Source organism: Malus domestica, chromosome 07 (assembly GCF_042453785.1).
Source record: "Malus domestica chromosome 07, GDT2T_hap1".
In the NCBI taxonomy this organism is placed as follows: Eukaryota; Viridiplantae; Streptophyta; class Magnoliopsida; order Rosales; family Rosaceae; genus Malus; species Malus domestica.
The window spans coordinates 21,732,541-21,747,020 of NC_091667.1; the positions used below are offsets into that span (position 1 = coordinate 21,732,541).

The 14,480-nt window shown below is 37.0% G+C and overlaps 1 protein-coding gene across 1 annotated transcript; it reads left to right on the top strand.

The window, feature by feature from the left end:
* The first annotated feature begins 8,449 nt into the window (after nt 1-8,449).
* On the top strand, nt 8,450-11,629 carry LOC139197762 (uncharacterized). The gene is made up of 3 exons (XM_070825721.1): nt 8,450-8,661; nt 10,637-10,995; nt 11,093-11,629. The coding sequence occupies exons 2-3, from the start codon at nt 10,639-10,641 to the stop codon at nt 11,627-11,629; spliced, it is 894 nt and encodes a 297-aa protein (XP_070681822.1). The 5' UTR covers nt 8,450-8,661; nt 10,637-10,638.
* The last annotated feature ends 2,851 nt before the right edge of the window (nt 11,630-14,480 follow it).

Consider the following 14,480-nt stretch of genomic DNA (forward strand, 5'->3'; position numbering starts at 1 on the left):
ACTCTGTCCCACCGACAAGACAATTTTTTAGTCCCGAAAATTAAGCCCAAGGCCTTTTTTTTTTTTTTTTTCCCTTTGGGTCTGTTTATACTCATTTACATGTAAATAAAAAATTACAAATAATATGGTAATTACAATTAGTTTAATTAAATTACATGTAGATTTACAGAACACGTGTATACGTCCAAGTAACGTTTTGCGTGAATGTAAACATAAATGTCCTGTCATATCATTAATATTAGATACTACAATAACAATGTAAGATCATTTTCAATCATAGAGGCTAAACGTAATCCTTAATTATATTTTAGACATTCAAAATATTTTAAAGACTACTTTATGGTTAAACTTTTCATCTCTAACCTGGGCTATATTTTGTTCTCCTAAATATTTTTTTACTTTTAGTTTTTACCAAACATAACTTGTCTTGGGGCTAAATGTTGTCTGTTTTGAAGCCAAAGTTAGTCTAATTCTATTAGCTCAATTCCCTTCAATCCTTTGTTTCTACACTGATTTTGTCAATATTAGGACTAAATACGATTTATAACCCTGGATTGAAGATGGCCTAACGGTAACATATAAGTTACTCTTATGGACTATAAAAATAAGGTTTAAACTGGAGTATATAACCCTAGCCAACTTAAGGAAGAACGAGTTTTCCTTGAACCTGGGCTTCTATTAAAAAAGTGCTTTAAGCCTTTGTCAGTTTTTTTAATTAGTAAAATAATAGGAAAATGTTGGAAATTGTCCCCAAAATTTTGTCTACGGTTACATGGTGGTGAAGGATTGTGTAGTGACAGTCCACTCTCTGGCTTGGAATTGGGTTGGTTTGGTGGGTGGTCAAGTGGGGATGCTTTTTATTGGGTAGCTAGCTTTTTGGGTTGAGTGGATGGGTTCTGCTGGCTTTTGTTTTATTAGCCGCTGAGTAAGTGGATGATTTTTAAAGTCGAGATTTGGTGGAGTGGGGTTGGGGATGATGCCCACTTGCGTCCTTTGCTTAGTTGCTACCATGGCTGTTACATATCATTCATCATTTTTCACATTATTTTAATGTAGTTGAATATTATGATTGGAATATCACACATCCCGATCGGAGTCGAGGCATGTTGGCCGACACTCAAGGATAACGTAACCAAAAAGGAAAAGATGCACAAGAAAATATGAATAAATTTAAAACAAAATTAACATTTATTTAATCTAAAGTAAAGAGTGCGCAGTAGTAGGAAAAACTCATAAAACACAACTGTACAGAACATAGATGGCGGTACGACATGAGTAGTGCAGTCGAAACTAATTAAGGTACTTAATACACAATCAGGAAAAAGCCCCTACATTTATCTATGGAAATGTCAAAATAAGCCGGGGATTCCTTGTACACCACAGGGTATTCAGCTAACTAGGTCCTGGAGGGATGAAAAACAAAAGGGTGAGTGGGCAAAACAAAGGTTTATAAAACACATTTATTTTCTGAACATACTAACCCCTCGCCGTAAAACATGTATAGTTTCCAGAAAATCATACTACGTATAAGTATGAAATCAAATGTAAATCAACAATAAATTCAGGAATACGCCAATCATAATATCTTAATAGTAGCATAATAAAATCAGGTGCTTATCAATCTATGCTAACACACGAGTTCATGCAGAGGGAATCTAACACGAACAGGACTGGGTGTAAACAAAATATACGCTCTAATACTACAATCACGTGAAGACTGGCGCTAGGCGCATCACATATGAGTCGAAGTTGCCTATTGCAACATGTACGATCGGACTGGCACCTACAATGAATCCAAGGTGAGCGTGCGGTGCAATGTGAACATACACGTAAAGTCTGGCCCTAGCTCGGGCGAGTACAACACCGGTGCAAGCATGCATGATAAGCAAGTATAATGTATGTGAACATGCCATGACAATATATAAAAATCTCAACAATAATATGGCATTTTTAAAATTAAATAGAACATGGCATGATAGGTGTAAAATCAATCCAAAAGCACATGTGGAAACTATAAACTTCATATATAATATATAAAAACAAATGCCCACTCACTAATACGTCGATGAATCGTAGCCTCCTAGCCTTGTTTGTCCTCGTACCTCCTCGGGGTAAGTCTCACCAATATGTGAAATAACTTTACTAATAAATTAATTAGGACATACACTAAAAGGCTAGGAAAATCCTCCATAGTTTTCTCAAACGAAGGGTTTAAATATATGAAAACATTCTACTCGACATCACAGACTTGTACATGTCAAGCACGAGCCGCCCAGAGGCCAGATGCGCCCTCACGAGCCGCCAGGTCGAGGCCACACGTGCACCCATACACATGCCACGCGCCTGACCCGCTGACAGATGACAAAGGAATATTCCGTCAGATTTGACAGAATATTCTATTAAATATTAACGACGTTAGCATATTCTATTAACTTTAACGAAATATTCTCCTTCTTCTCCGGTTGTCCTCCTCCGCCGCCGTCTGGTTCGCCGGAAACTGGGGAATTTTCATCGAATTCTTGAAAAATGTTCAAACTTCATATCTTTTTCATTTCTCAACCATTTTTTACGTACTTTATATGGAAATGAAGCTTATTAAGAGTAGAACAAGTCTATACCTTTTAAAAGGCAAAAAAGTGGACATAAATGGACTGAAATTAGCTCGAAAGTATCGGACCTATTTTCAACTCCTTGAAAATATGGGTTTCGTTAGTGGTCACGAGGAGTTGTGTAGTGGCCTCCAAATCTCCCAAAACCTTGTAACACGAGCTAGAAAACAACGGGGAAGCTCCACCCGAGTAGGAGCTCCGAGTTGGAAGCTCAAAACTCGTCCATTTTAAGATCGGTTTATATGAATGGACTCGTGGGGATGAGTGGAGTTTAATGGTGGTGGTTTAAGGTTCGATATATGAAGTTGTTTTATGGTGCAAGGTTGTTGCAGAGAAGAGAGAGTGATGGGTGAGGGAGAGAAGAAGAAGAGAGAGAGAGAGAATGCTTTTCTGATTGGACAAAAGAGAGAGAGTATGTGTGTCTGATTGGGGGAGAAAATGTGGGAATAAAGTTGATTGGTGGGTGAGGTAGAGCAAGTGACGGGAGAGATGTTTAAAGAGGGAAGGGATAAGGTTTTGTACAATATAAAATGTACATAAAATCTGTAAAATCTAACTCACCGAAACACTGTTTCCAACAATGAATAATTAGCACACACGTGTACAAATCTACCCATTGTTAATGCATTTTAACTAATCGTAACTTTTTCGTTACAAGTCTGATTCAGGTCTAACTCACATTCATGCATTCGTAACAACGAATACTAATTAATTACAATATCGAGAAAAATAATTTAAAAGTCGAATGACGTACGTCAGGTTCCACTTTGCCAAAAGGGCATAAACATCAATTTACACACTCGGGGAGAAAATTACATCGAAAATTAGGGACGGGTCGTCACAAAATAACTCTTCACTTTGATCTCTGAGATTTAAAATAGATAAGAGTGGTTCTTGAATTTGTCCATCATCAATCATTTTGGTCATTTCGTGAAAAATCTTCGTTTAATAAGACTAAACTGACAATGGGTAAAGTACAAAAAACTACCTCAACTATTGGTGAGTGTCACGACACTTTCATACCTCATCTTTTAAAATTGATAGTGTCATACCTCATGTTTAGAATTTGATCCAATGTTATACCTTCCGTTACTTGGTCATTTACTTTTCAGTTAAATGCTGACGTGGCTTGATTCGGGGTCCATTTTCTATTAAAAATATTAATAAAATATTATTATAAAAAATATTTAATATTTTTTAAAATAATAAAGAAAAGTAAAAAAAAAATCCCTATGTTCGTCCCTTCCCCCCCTCTCTCTCTCCCCATCTTCATCTTCTTCCTTGCTTAATCTTCAACAAAAAAAAAAAACAAAAAAAAATAAATTTGAAAACCCATCAACCCCCCAACCCCCCCGGGGAAGAAGAAGAAGAAGAAAAAATAAATAAAAATTAAATGCAACCCAACCCAGTTCTCCTTCTTCTTCTTTCTGGGTTCACCGGGGGGGTTCTTTTTCTTCTCCTTCTTCTTCTTTCTAGGTTGTGGGTGGGGGACGAACTGGGTTGGGTTGGGTTTTTTTTTTCTTCTTCTTTTTTCTCGGTTGCAGGGGGTTGAGGGGGGCGCGAATTGGGTTGGGTTGCATTTAATTTTTTTTTTTCTTCCCCGGGGGGGGGGTTGGGGGGTTGATGGGTTTTCAATTTTTTGTTTTTTTGTTTTTTTTTTTGTTGAAGATTAAGCAGGGAAGAAGATGAAGATGGGGAGAGAGAGGGGGGAAGGGACGAATAAAGGGATTTTTAAATTTTTTTTTTTTACTTTTCTTTATTATTTTAAAAAATATTAAATAATTTTTTTTAGTTTTTAATAATTTTTTAATAGAAAATGGGCCCTGAATCAAGCCACGTCAGCATTTAACTGAAAAGTAAACGCCAAGTAACGGAAGGTATAACATTGGACCAAATTCTAAAGATGAGTTATGACATTGGCAATTTTAAAAGATGAGGTATGAAAGTGTCATGACACCAATAGTTGAGGGAGTTTTTTGTTCTTTACCCTACCCAATGACAAAATTACTTTCAAATTTTATCAAATCATTTTGGTTCATTGTTTATTAAATTGAGGATATTTTTGTTATTTTGGTTCTTATTTAACCGAAGTTTTTCACAAAATGATTGGTGGTGAACAAACTCAAGAATCATTTCTATCAATTTCAAATCTCAGGGATCAAAGTGAGGAGATATCAATTTCAAGAACTATTTTGATTAAAATACCTTATAAATAAGATAGTTAAAATTTTAGTATACTCTAACGTATAAAATTCATTAAATTTGAGCATATTTATAGGAAAACTAATGAAAAGGGCTTGAAAACTTTGAGTTTTAACAATAAGGACAAAATAAAGGGTAAAGTGAATAGTATCAGGATTAACTTTTTAGTGTAAAAATGTGGTTTTTCGTTAAAATGAACAGTACCGAAAGCTTTTCGTTAAAATTTTCTTTAAAATATTCTAGAATACAGTCTATGATTTGTCACCTCTCAATAGCAAATTGGGAGAGATTTGGACATTTGGATAAATTGTTTTCCATTTCCTCATTTTGAACCTTTTTGTGGCAAGATTTATTAATTCACACATATTATAACATGTGAAAAATTATTCATAATATATTACAAAGTATAAACTCATTCACTTATTTATGATATAAAACATTGAATTGTTAACACCATATGATAATATTGCTTTTACGAATATTCTCAAGTTTTCAAGTTGGACCTTATGCAGTAGGAATTTAGGGTGTCTTACTCATATGTTTGGTGTTGAATACAAAATAAATTGGGTTATTTAATATATCGTTATATATGGATTACAAGTCATGTCTTACATGTCTCTACCAATTCAATCCTATCTCTAATGCATAATCCCATCCAACCTACAAAACAAGCCCTTAATGACTACCAATTGGTTTTCGAATCCCTATTAAAGAGTTTCTTATTTGACATAAACTTCAAACCAAGTGATATGATTGATGAAATACTAAAATTAGTTGTACAAAATGAGATGAATAAAATGTCGATTAGTGGTTAACTGGGTGGGTAAAAGACATATTAGTGACTAATTGGTCCCATTAGTCACCATTAAGCTGTTTACCCGCTTCATTATGTACACATATAGGGCGTGTTTGTTTGACCTTCTTAGGGGGGACTGGACTAGACTACACTAATTGGTATTGTAGTCTGATGTTTGGTAGGGGCAAGGATTAGGTTTAATGGGATTAGATCCGACTCGCACGGATTAAACCCTTCGCTAGCAGTTCTTAGCGAACCACCCCAAAAACGTCCGGATTCGTAAGACCTCCTCCCTCACGTCGTCCTCCTCATCCTCATCTCTGCGTCCTGCTCGCCGTCAGCTGCATCCTGGTCGCCCTCATCTGCATCCTGCTCCTCATCTGTTCCTCTCGTCGTCCGCTCCCTCGTCTTCACGTAACAGATCTGCTCGCCCTCATCTGCCTCCAGTTGTTTGGTAAGCTTCGATTGTTCGAATTTTTTCGTCGATTTGGGTCGATTTGGGCGGATTTTTTTCGTCGATTTGGGCGTATTTGTTTTGGGTTTGAGCTTTATTTGATTCTGCAGTTGAACAAATTTTAGGGTTTTGATATTTAGGTGAAATTGAGATTAGAAATTGGGGTTTTCATAAAGCTTGGACTTTGGGGTTTGAAATTGACATTAGAAATTTGGAATTTGGGGTTTGAAATTTGGAATTTGGGGTTTTCATAAAGCAGTGTGTGTGTGTGTTATTACAAAACATAGCTTGCTGTTGCTCTGGCCTTCGATTAATGGTTGATTCTGTGGGATAAGTTTGTATATCTTTTGATTCTGGTTTTCTAGGGTCTGTAGCTTTTAGATTTTAATTTCTTAACCAGTCAATTGTTGATTTCGATTGTGCAGTGTGAGTTATTACAAAACATTGTTGAGTTATTTGATTTAGGTGTGTGTGCAGTGTGTGTGTGAATGAGTGTGTATGTAGTGTGTGTGTGTGTGCAGTGTGTGTGTGAATGAGTGTGTATGCAGTGTGTGTGTGAATGAGTGTGTATGCAGTGTGTGTGTATGCAGTGTGTGTGTGCAGTGTGTGTGTGCAGTGTGTGTGTGCAGTGTGTGTGTGTGTGTGTGTGAGGGTAAGAGTGTGTTGCACTCTGTCCCCGTGTGTGTGTGTGTGTGACAGTGTGTGTGTGTGAGTGTGAGTGTAAGTGTGAGTGTGAGTGAGTGTGAGTGTGAGTGAGTGTGAGTGAGTGCAAGGTGTATGCAGTGTGTGTGTTTGTTGCACTCTGTCCCCGTGTGTGTGTGTGTGTGACAGTGTGTGTGTGTGAGTGTGAGTGTAAGTGTGAGTGTGAGTGAGTGTGAGTGTGAGTGAGTGTGAGTGTAAGTGTGAGTGTGAGTGAGTGTGAGTGTGAGTGAGTGTGAGTGTGAGTGTGTGTGCAGTGTGTGTGTGTGTATGCAGTGTGTGTGTGTTAGTGTGTTGCATTCTGTCCCCGTGTGTGTGTGTGTGTGACTGTGTTTGTGGGTGAGTGTGAGTGTAAGTGTGAGTGTGAGTGTGAGTGTGTGTGCAGTGTGTGTGTGTATGCAGTGTGTGTGTGAATCAAGCTGTATGCAGTGTGTGTGTGAAAGAGTGTGTATGCAGTGTGTGTGTGTGTGTGTGTGTGTGTGTGCAGTATGTGTGTGCAGTGTGTGTGTGTGTGTGAGTGTGTATGCAGTGTGTGTGTGTGTGTGCAGTGTGTGTGTGAATGAGTGTGTATGCAATGTGTGTGTGAATGACTGTGTATGCAGTGTGTGTGTGTGTATGCAGTGTGTGTGTGCAGTGTGTGTGTGTGAGGGTAAGAGTGTGTTGCACTCTGTCCCCGTGTGTGTGTGAGTGTGAGTGTGAGTGTGTGTGCAGTGTGTGTGTGCAGTGTGTGTGTGAGTGTGTAAGCAGTGTGTGTGTGCAGTGTGTGTGTGAATGAGTGTGTATGCAGTGTGTGTGTGTGTGTGTGAGGGTAAGAGTGTGTTGCACTCTGTCCCCGTGTGTGTGTGTGTGTGACTGTGTTTGTGTGTGAGTGTGAGTGAGTGTGAGTGAGTGTGAATGTGAGTGTGTGTGAGTGTGAGTGTGTGTGCGGTGTGTGTGTGTGCAGTGTGAGTGTGAGTGTGTGTGCAGTGTGTGTGTGTGCAGTGTGTGTGTGCAGTGTGTGTGTGTGTGTGAGGGTAAGAGTGTGTTGCACTCTGTCCCCGTGTGTGTGTGTGTGACTGTGTTTGTGTGTGAGTGTGAGTGAGTGTGAGTGTGAATGTGTGTGAGTGTGAGTGTGTGTGCAGTGTGTGTGTGTGCAGTGTGTGTGTGAGTGTGTAAGCAGTGTGTGTGTGCAGTGTGTGTGTGAATGAGTGTGTGCAGTGTGCAGTGTGTGTGTGTGTGAGTGTGAGTGTGAGTGTGTGTGAGTGTGAGTGTGAGTGTGTGTGAGTGTGAGTGTGTGCAGTGTGTGTGTGAGTGTGTAAGCAGTGTGTGTGTGCAGTGTGTGTGTGAATGAGTGTGTATGTAGTGTGTGTGTGCAGTGTGTGTGTGTGTGTGTGTGTGTGAGGGTAAGAGTGTGTTGCACTCTGTCCCCGTGTGTGTGTGTGTGTGACTGTGTTTGTGTGTGAGTGTGAGTGAGTGTGAGTGTGAGTGTGTGTGCAGTGTGTGTGTGTGCAGTGTGTGTGTGTGAATGAGTGTGTATGCAGTGTGTGTGTGTGTAGTGTGTGTGTACTGTGTGTGCAAGGTGTATGCAGTGTGTGTGTTTGTGTACTGTGTATGCAGTGTGTATGTATGCAGGGTGTATGCAGTGTGTGTATGTATGTATGCACTGTGTGTGTACTTGCAGGGTGTGTGTGTAGTGTATGCAGTGTGTGTGTGTAGTGTATGTAGTGTGTGTGTAGTGTATGCAGTGTATGTAGTGTGTGTATGTATGTACTGTGTTTGCAGTGTGTATGTATGTACTGTGTATACAATGTGAATGTTTTGTATTGTGTGGGGTTGATGCTGAATTGCAATTTGTTGTGGTTGTTGGTTGCAGAGAAGAGGAGCATAAACGGAAGGCTAAGGCTAAGGCTACTGCATTACAGGTGTCCTTTAATTTCCCTTTTCACATGCAATGCCTAGCAATGATAGCAATCCTCATACTAGTGTTCTTAGACACATGTTTATAGATGTATAAGAGTAGAACATTTTGAATATGATGCCTCGGGTTAATGAAATTTTTTTTTTTTCAACGCCACCTGTATATTTGTTGCCTCGGGTTAATGAAATTTTTTTTTTTTCAACGAAATTTTTTTTTTTTCAACGCCACCTGTATATTTGTTGCCTCGGGTTAATGAAACTTTTTTTTTTTCAACGCCACCTATATATTTGTTGCCTCGGGTTAATGATAACTTTTTTTTTTCAACGTCATATGTATATTTGCTGCCTCGGGTTAATGATTTAGTTAATTTGTTTTTTGTTTTTTTTTGTTTGGATAGATATGGATCGAAGGAAGCTTTTATTGATCTTATTGTTAGAGATGTCTTATTTGGAGACAATTTGTATTTGTACGATTCTTGTGGTGATGATGCTACGTGGCAAACAGAGACATGTTGAACGACCCACATTGACTAACCGTTCACTTATTAGACGAGAGATTAGTTTGTGTTATCTGAATGGTATAATAGGGAATACTGATACTGAATGTGTTAACGAATTGAGAATGGATAGAAGGACTTTTGGCATATTATGCGACTTACTTCGTCAAGATGGGAGGGTAAAAACTGATGGTTTGGTGTCTGTAGAGGAACAGGTGTGTATGACTTTACAAATATTAGCACATCATACTAAGAATCGTAGTGTTGGCGGTAAATTTTATAGGTCGGGAGAGACTATAAGTAGGTATTTCAATAGCGTATTGCAAGGAATTTTGCGATTACAAGGTATCCTACTAAAAGTCCCCCAGCCTGTGCCTATTGATTCTACAGATGCTAGGTGGCGATGTTTTAAGGTATGATGAGAAATATTTTTCATTTTCCCTAAGCTTTAACTCTTCATTCCCTTTGTATAAATTAACAAAAAGTTTTTTATTTTTTATTTTTAAGAATTGCTTGGGAGCATTGGATGGAACACACATTGATGTGCATGTACCTGAAATTGACAAACCAAGATACCGAACAAGAAAGGGTCGAGTCGCAACTAATGTGTTAGGTGTGTGTTCAGGAGATATGCAGTTCATATATGTGTTTCCGGGGTGGGAGGGTTCCGCATCAGACTCTAGAGTGCTACATGATGCAATTAGTAGGCCTAATGGTTTTAAGGTACCAGCGGGTAAGACTATTACTTAGTCTCAACTTTCTAAGTTAGGTTTGGTTCTGTTTGTCAACTACAAAACACTAATAAGGTCTGTTTTTTTTTTCATTAGGTTGTTATTACCTTGTAGATGGTGGTTATACAAATGGTGAAGGATTCCTTGCACCCTATAGAGGAATACCTTATCATTTATCTGAATGGGAGGGACGAACACCTTCTAATAAGGAAGAATATTTTAACATGAAGCATTCTAAGGCAAGGAATGTAATTGAACGCTGTTTTGGCTTGCTAAAAGGAAGGTGGTCGATACTAAGGAGTCCATCTTTCTATCCGATAAGGACACAAGGTCGAATAATTACCGCTTGTTGCCTACTACACAAACTTATTAGGCAAGAGATGTCAGTAGATCCAATGGAGAATTTGCCAATAATAGAAGATGGACAAAATACAGAAGAAGGTGAATATGTTGGTAGTGTTCAATCATCGGACCAGTGGACTGCAATGAGGAATGATATGGCTCAGGAAATGTATAATGAGTGGAGAGCAATTAGGAACCAGCAACCGAACTAGCTATATGTTTTAATGATAACATTTTATTTTAGTATTCCTTTTTATCATGCATTTGTTAGATATTAGCACAATGATTGGATGATATGCAAATTAATTGGATATTATGCAAGTTGATTGGATATTATGCAAGTTGATTGGATATTATGCAAATTGATTATTTGTATGGTATTTTCCTTCATTAAAATATTTTTTGTTTAGGTATGGATAACGAAAATATTTTGAATGCTACTCAAGAGCCAAAAGGAAGAAGGCGTAAATGGGAAGCATTTGAGGAAGAAGTATTACTAGGAGTTCTTGAGGATTTTGTTGCTCGAAAGCAACGGTGTGACACAGGTGCTTTCAAACAAGGTACTTTGGTTGAAATAGCAAAAGCTGTCAATGTTTTATGTCCTCATTCAAATATAAAGGCAAATCCACATATTGAGTCCAAGTTGAAGAAATGGAAAAAAACATATAGTATGGTCGTTGACATGATAAACACAAGTGGATTTGCATGGAATGATGTCAAAAAGTGCGTTGAAGTTGACAGTGATGACGCATGGCAAACTTATGTGCAGGTTCATATCCTATTTTATTTATGCATTAGTTATATTCTTGCTCTTATATTTGTTACGAATGCTAAATTTTAGTTTTGCTATGTTGATATAATCTTAGAGAAATAAAGAAGCCGATGGATGGAGAAGCAAGCCTTTTCCACTGTTTGATAGATTTGCATATATATTTGGAAAAGATCGGGCTACGGGTAATGTAGCCGAAACCCCTGCTCAAATGGTGGAGGAACAAAGTCATGATCATGTTGGTGAAAGTGATATTGGAGGTGATAATTTTGTTTCTTCAATGAACCAACAAAGCCAACAAAGCACCCCATCTGAAAATAGCCAAAGAAAGAGGAAAAGAGCTGTGGGAAGTTCAAGTGATGGAACCGAGGCAATTATCAGTGGACTGAAAGATTTTTATGTTGAAAGTGGGAAGAGGATGCAAATGGTAACTGAAGCTTTAGTTCAAGGTATTGCAGATCATACTGACATAGCTAATGAACTTGAAGCAATGGGTCTCTCTCCTATGGATCAAATTGATGCATTGTCTCTTATTTTGGATAAACCAAAAAATGTGGGAGTGTTCAGGGCAATCAAACCGGAACTCAAGAAAGTGTTCGTCCAAATGCTTCTAAGCGACAACGCAAGGGGATGAGGATTTTTGCTAATGTTAACATGGATGTATTTTATTAACGTTAACATGGATGTATTTTATTAATCATACAATCTTATGTTATGACTTATAACTTAGCTTTGCACTAGTATTTTGGCTTATGTTAACTAGCCATTTTGTAAATTATGGAGATCTATTTTGGCTATTGTTAACTAATGTTAACTAGAATTTTCTAAATTATGGAGATCTTATGTACTTGTATTTGTTGAAGTTGCATGTATTGGCCACTATTATTTTTCTTCTGTTGGGTGATAGAGTTTAAATCAAGCTACATTTGTAAATTAAACCCAATTCTATTAGCAGGTAATAGAAACAAAACAATTGTCAATTTTTTTTTAAGATTCATAATATACATGGTAAAAATATGCTCCAATTAACCCATATCATGAGATTTGTAGCATTACTCTATTACACAATGGCAAAAATTTGTAGTCCTAGTCTAAGCAAACACAAATCTGGTGAACAGTACTGTTTTTCTTATCCTGCTTCTTAGTCCGAGACTGCACCAAACGCTTCACTAAGTTAGTCCAGCTTAGTCCAGTCTAAGCCAGTCCAGCTTAGTCCCGGCAGCTAGTCCAGTCCAAGACAGTCCGGCGCAACAAACGCACCCATAATGTAAGTGACTATTCTCAAATTTGTTTTTTTGTAGTAGTAAGTCTCATCGCCCATAAACATTAACCCATGAACTTTTTATTCTCTATTTCTAAATCTCAAGAGAGCCTAGTAGGGATTACTTACGTAGTAATTACTTTTTATGAAACACTTTTATTAGACGCATACAAAAAATTTGATTAAAAAAAATTAAAATGCTATAAAATCATTTTGATAAAAAGAAGCTTATCTGTTGCGTTATTTGAATATTGGAACAAAATGGAAAAAAGTAGGTACCTGACACATGATCATTTTATTAGTATATAATAAAATATTTTTTATTTCTATTTTAATTTAAAATAAAATTTAAAATAGAAATTGTCTAGAAAACAACTAGTAAGTACTTTTACTCAGCATTCAAAAAGTACTTTTATGTCTTATTTTTATATTTTTCTATCAAACACTATTATAATCTTTTAGTTGTCTTAAAATACTTTCAGTTATTTCATAAACAATTTGAAAACTTTGAGTTTTAATGATAAGGACAAAATAAAGGGTAAAATGAATAGTACCAGGATTGACTTTTTGGTGTAAAAATGTGGTTTTTCGTTAAAGTGAACAGTACCAGGTGCTTTTTGTTAAAGTTCCATTTTTTATTCTCTTTTACAACACAATAAGTTTTGATACATCGATATATAAACAAATGGAAAAAAAAATCTTTTTGTAGGACTTTAATTTATGAATTTCATTTCAACACTTTATAGACTGGTGAGCTGGCTAATTGTATACTAGAGTGTCGATCACAACTTGCTTTTGATAAATTATGGTGTGACCCCAATTCTTGCTCTAGCTTTACCTTTTTTTTTTGGTATATAGAATAAACTTAAAACCTTATATAAATTCAACATTTAAAATCCGAACTCTAAACCTAAGGCAAAAACTTGTGTCGTTATTGATAATCCCAAACACTAAACATTGTCAATTCACTGGCCGAGAGGAAAATTGTACGATCCAACATCAATGTCCGAATGAAAGTTTGAATATTAACGTCTAAACTGAATAGTGATTCCACCGACATCCAACATCAAAGGATAATTATCAATTAGTTGGAATAAAGATAAGGGATAATGATTAAAGTATTAGTCCAATCCCTCAAGCCAAGGGATAATTGGGATTAGTATCATCCAGAGTTTTATCCTCTTGACTTTACCTATATATGGAATGTGATGAATAGAACCATGGTCCTTTTGTCGATCCTTGGCATGCAATAGATCCATCTCCCTTTGTCTTATTTCCAAGTAGTGGTGCAAGTTGTGTTTTGCTTCCCTTAGCTTTTGTGCGTGTTATGCTTGCCACTTGCTTTTGAGTTCTTCACACTTTCCATGTGAAATCCACCCAAGACAAGGGAGATGACACACTTGGGTGTTGAAAAACAAAAGCCAAGTGGCCAGTTTCTGTTTTTTTTTTTTTTTTTTTCCTTCTTTTTTCTGGTCCATTATATTGTCTTCTTCTACCTTTATAAAACCTAATTTCTTTCTCTGCTCACTTTCAAATTTATTCTCTCATAATTAAGCCAAAATAAAAAATAAATTATTCTCTTATTTATGCAAAGCCACATCTTTTAGGAACCCCACCTCCTTACAACTTTGTTCGTCTTTGTGGATATTATTTCGGTCGGTATTAACAAACCTCCCGATCCTTAGGTTAGGACCTTGTTCCCCCGCTTCTCCTATCTACATGTAATCTCTTTTTCTTTTTTACAAGTGAACAGGAATACCACTATAGTCTAGCGGTATTCATCTTCACTTGTAAGTGAGAGATCTTAGGTTCAGTTCTCATCAAAGGCGAATTTGAACCTCATTATTGTTAGCCCATTGTGAAGCTTAGCTCACTCTCCCACCCCCTTAGTGTAAATAATATTTTTTGTTAAAAAAAAAAAAAGAGTGGGAAGATTTGGATTAATCAGCATAATGGGTCCCCGACTCCCCATAATAATGTGCTATCGAACTTGTTATTTTTATTGGGGGTAATTGTGTAAATGACTCAGTTGGATAATACTTAGAGTTAGTTGGATATTTGTTTTGTTTGTTAGTTAAAGAGTGATTGGTAGTGGCATGTGTAAATGAGTTGTATATATATACAACAATCTTGTAATCTAATTATTCATTGAATGAAAATATATTCTTTCCAACATGGTATCACTTGCCTCTGTCTAGCAACTAGATCCTCTCTGTCTTCGCTG

Excerpts from the sequence above, each read along its gene's own strand:
- LOC139197762 (XM_070825721.1), top strand. The coding sequence starts at position 10,639 with ATGGATAACGAAAATATTTTGAATGCTACTCAAGAGCCAAAAGGAAGA. Across the intron at positions 10,996-11,092 it reads CATGGCAAACTTATGTGCAG|AGAAATAAAGAAGCCGATGG; the intron begins GTTCATATCCTA and ends ATATAATCTTAG.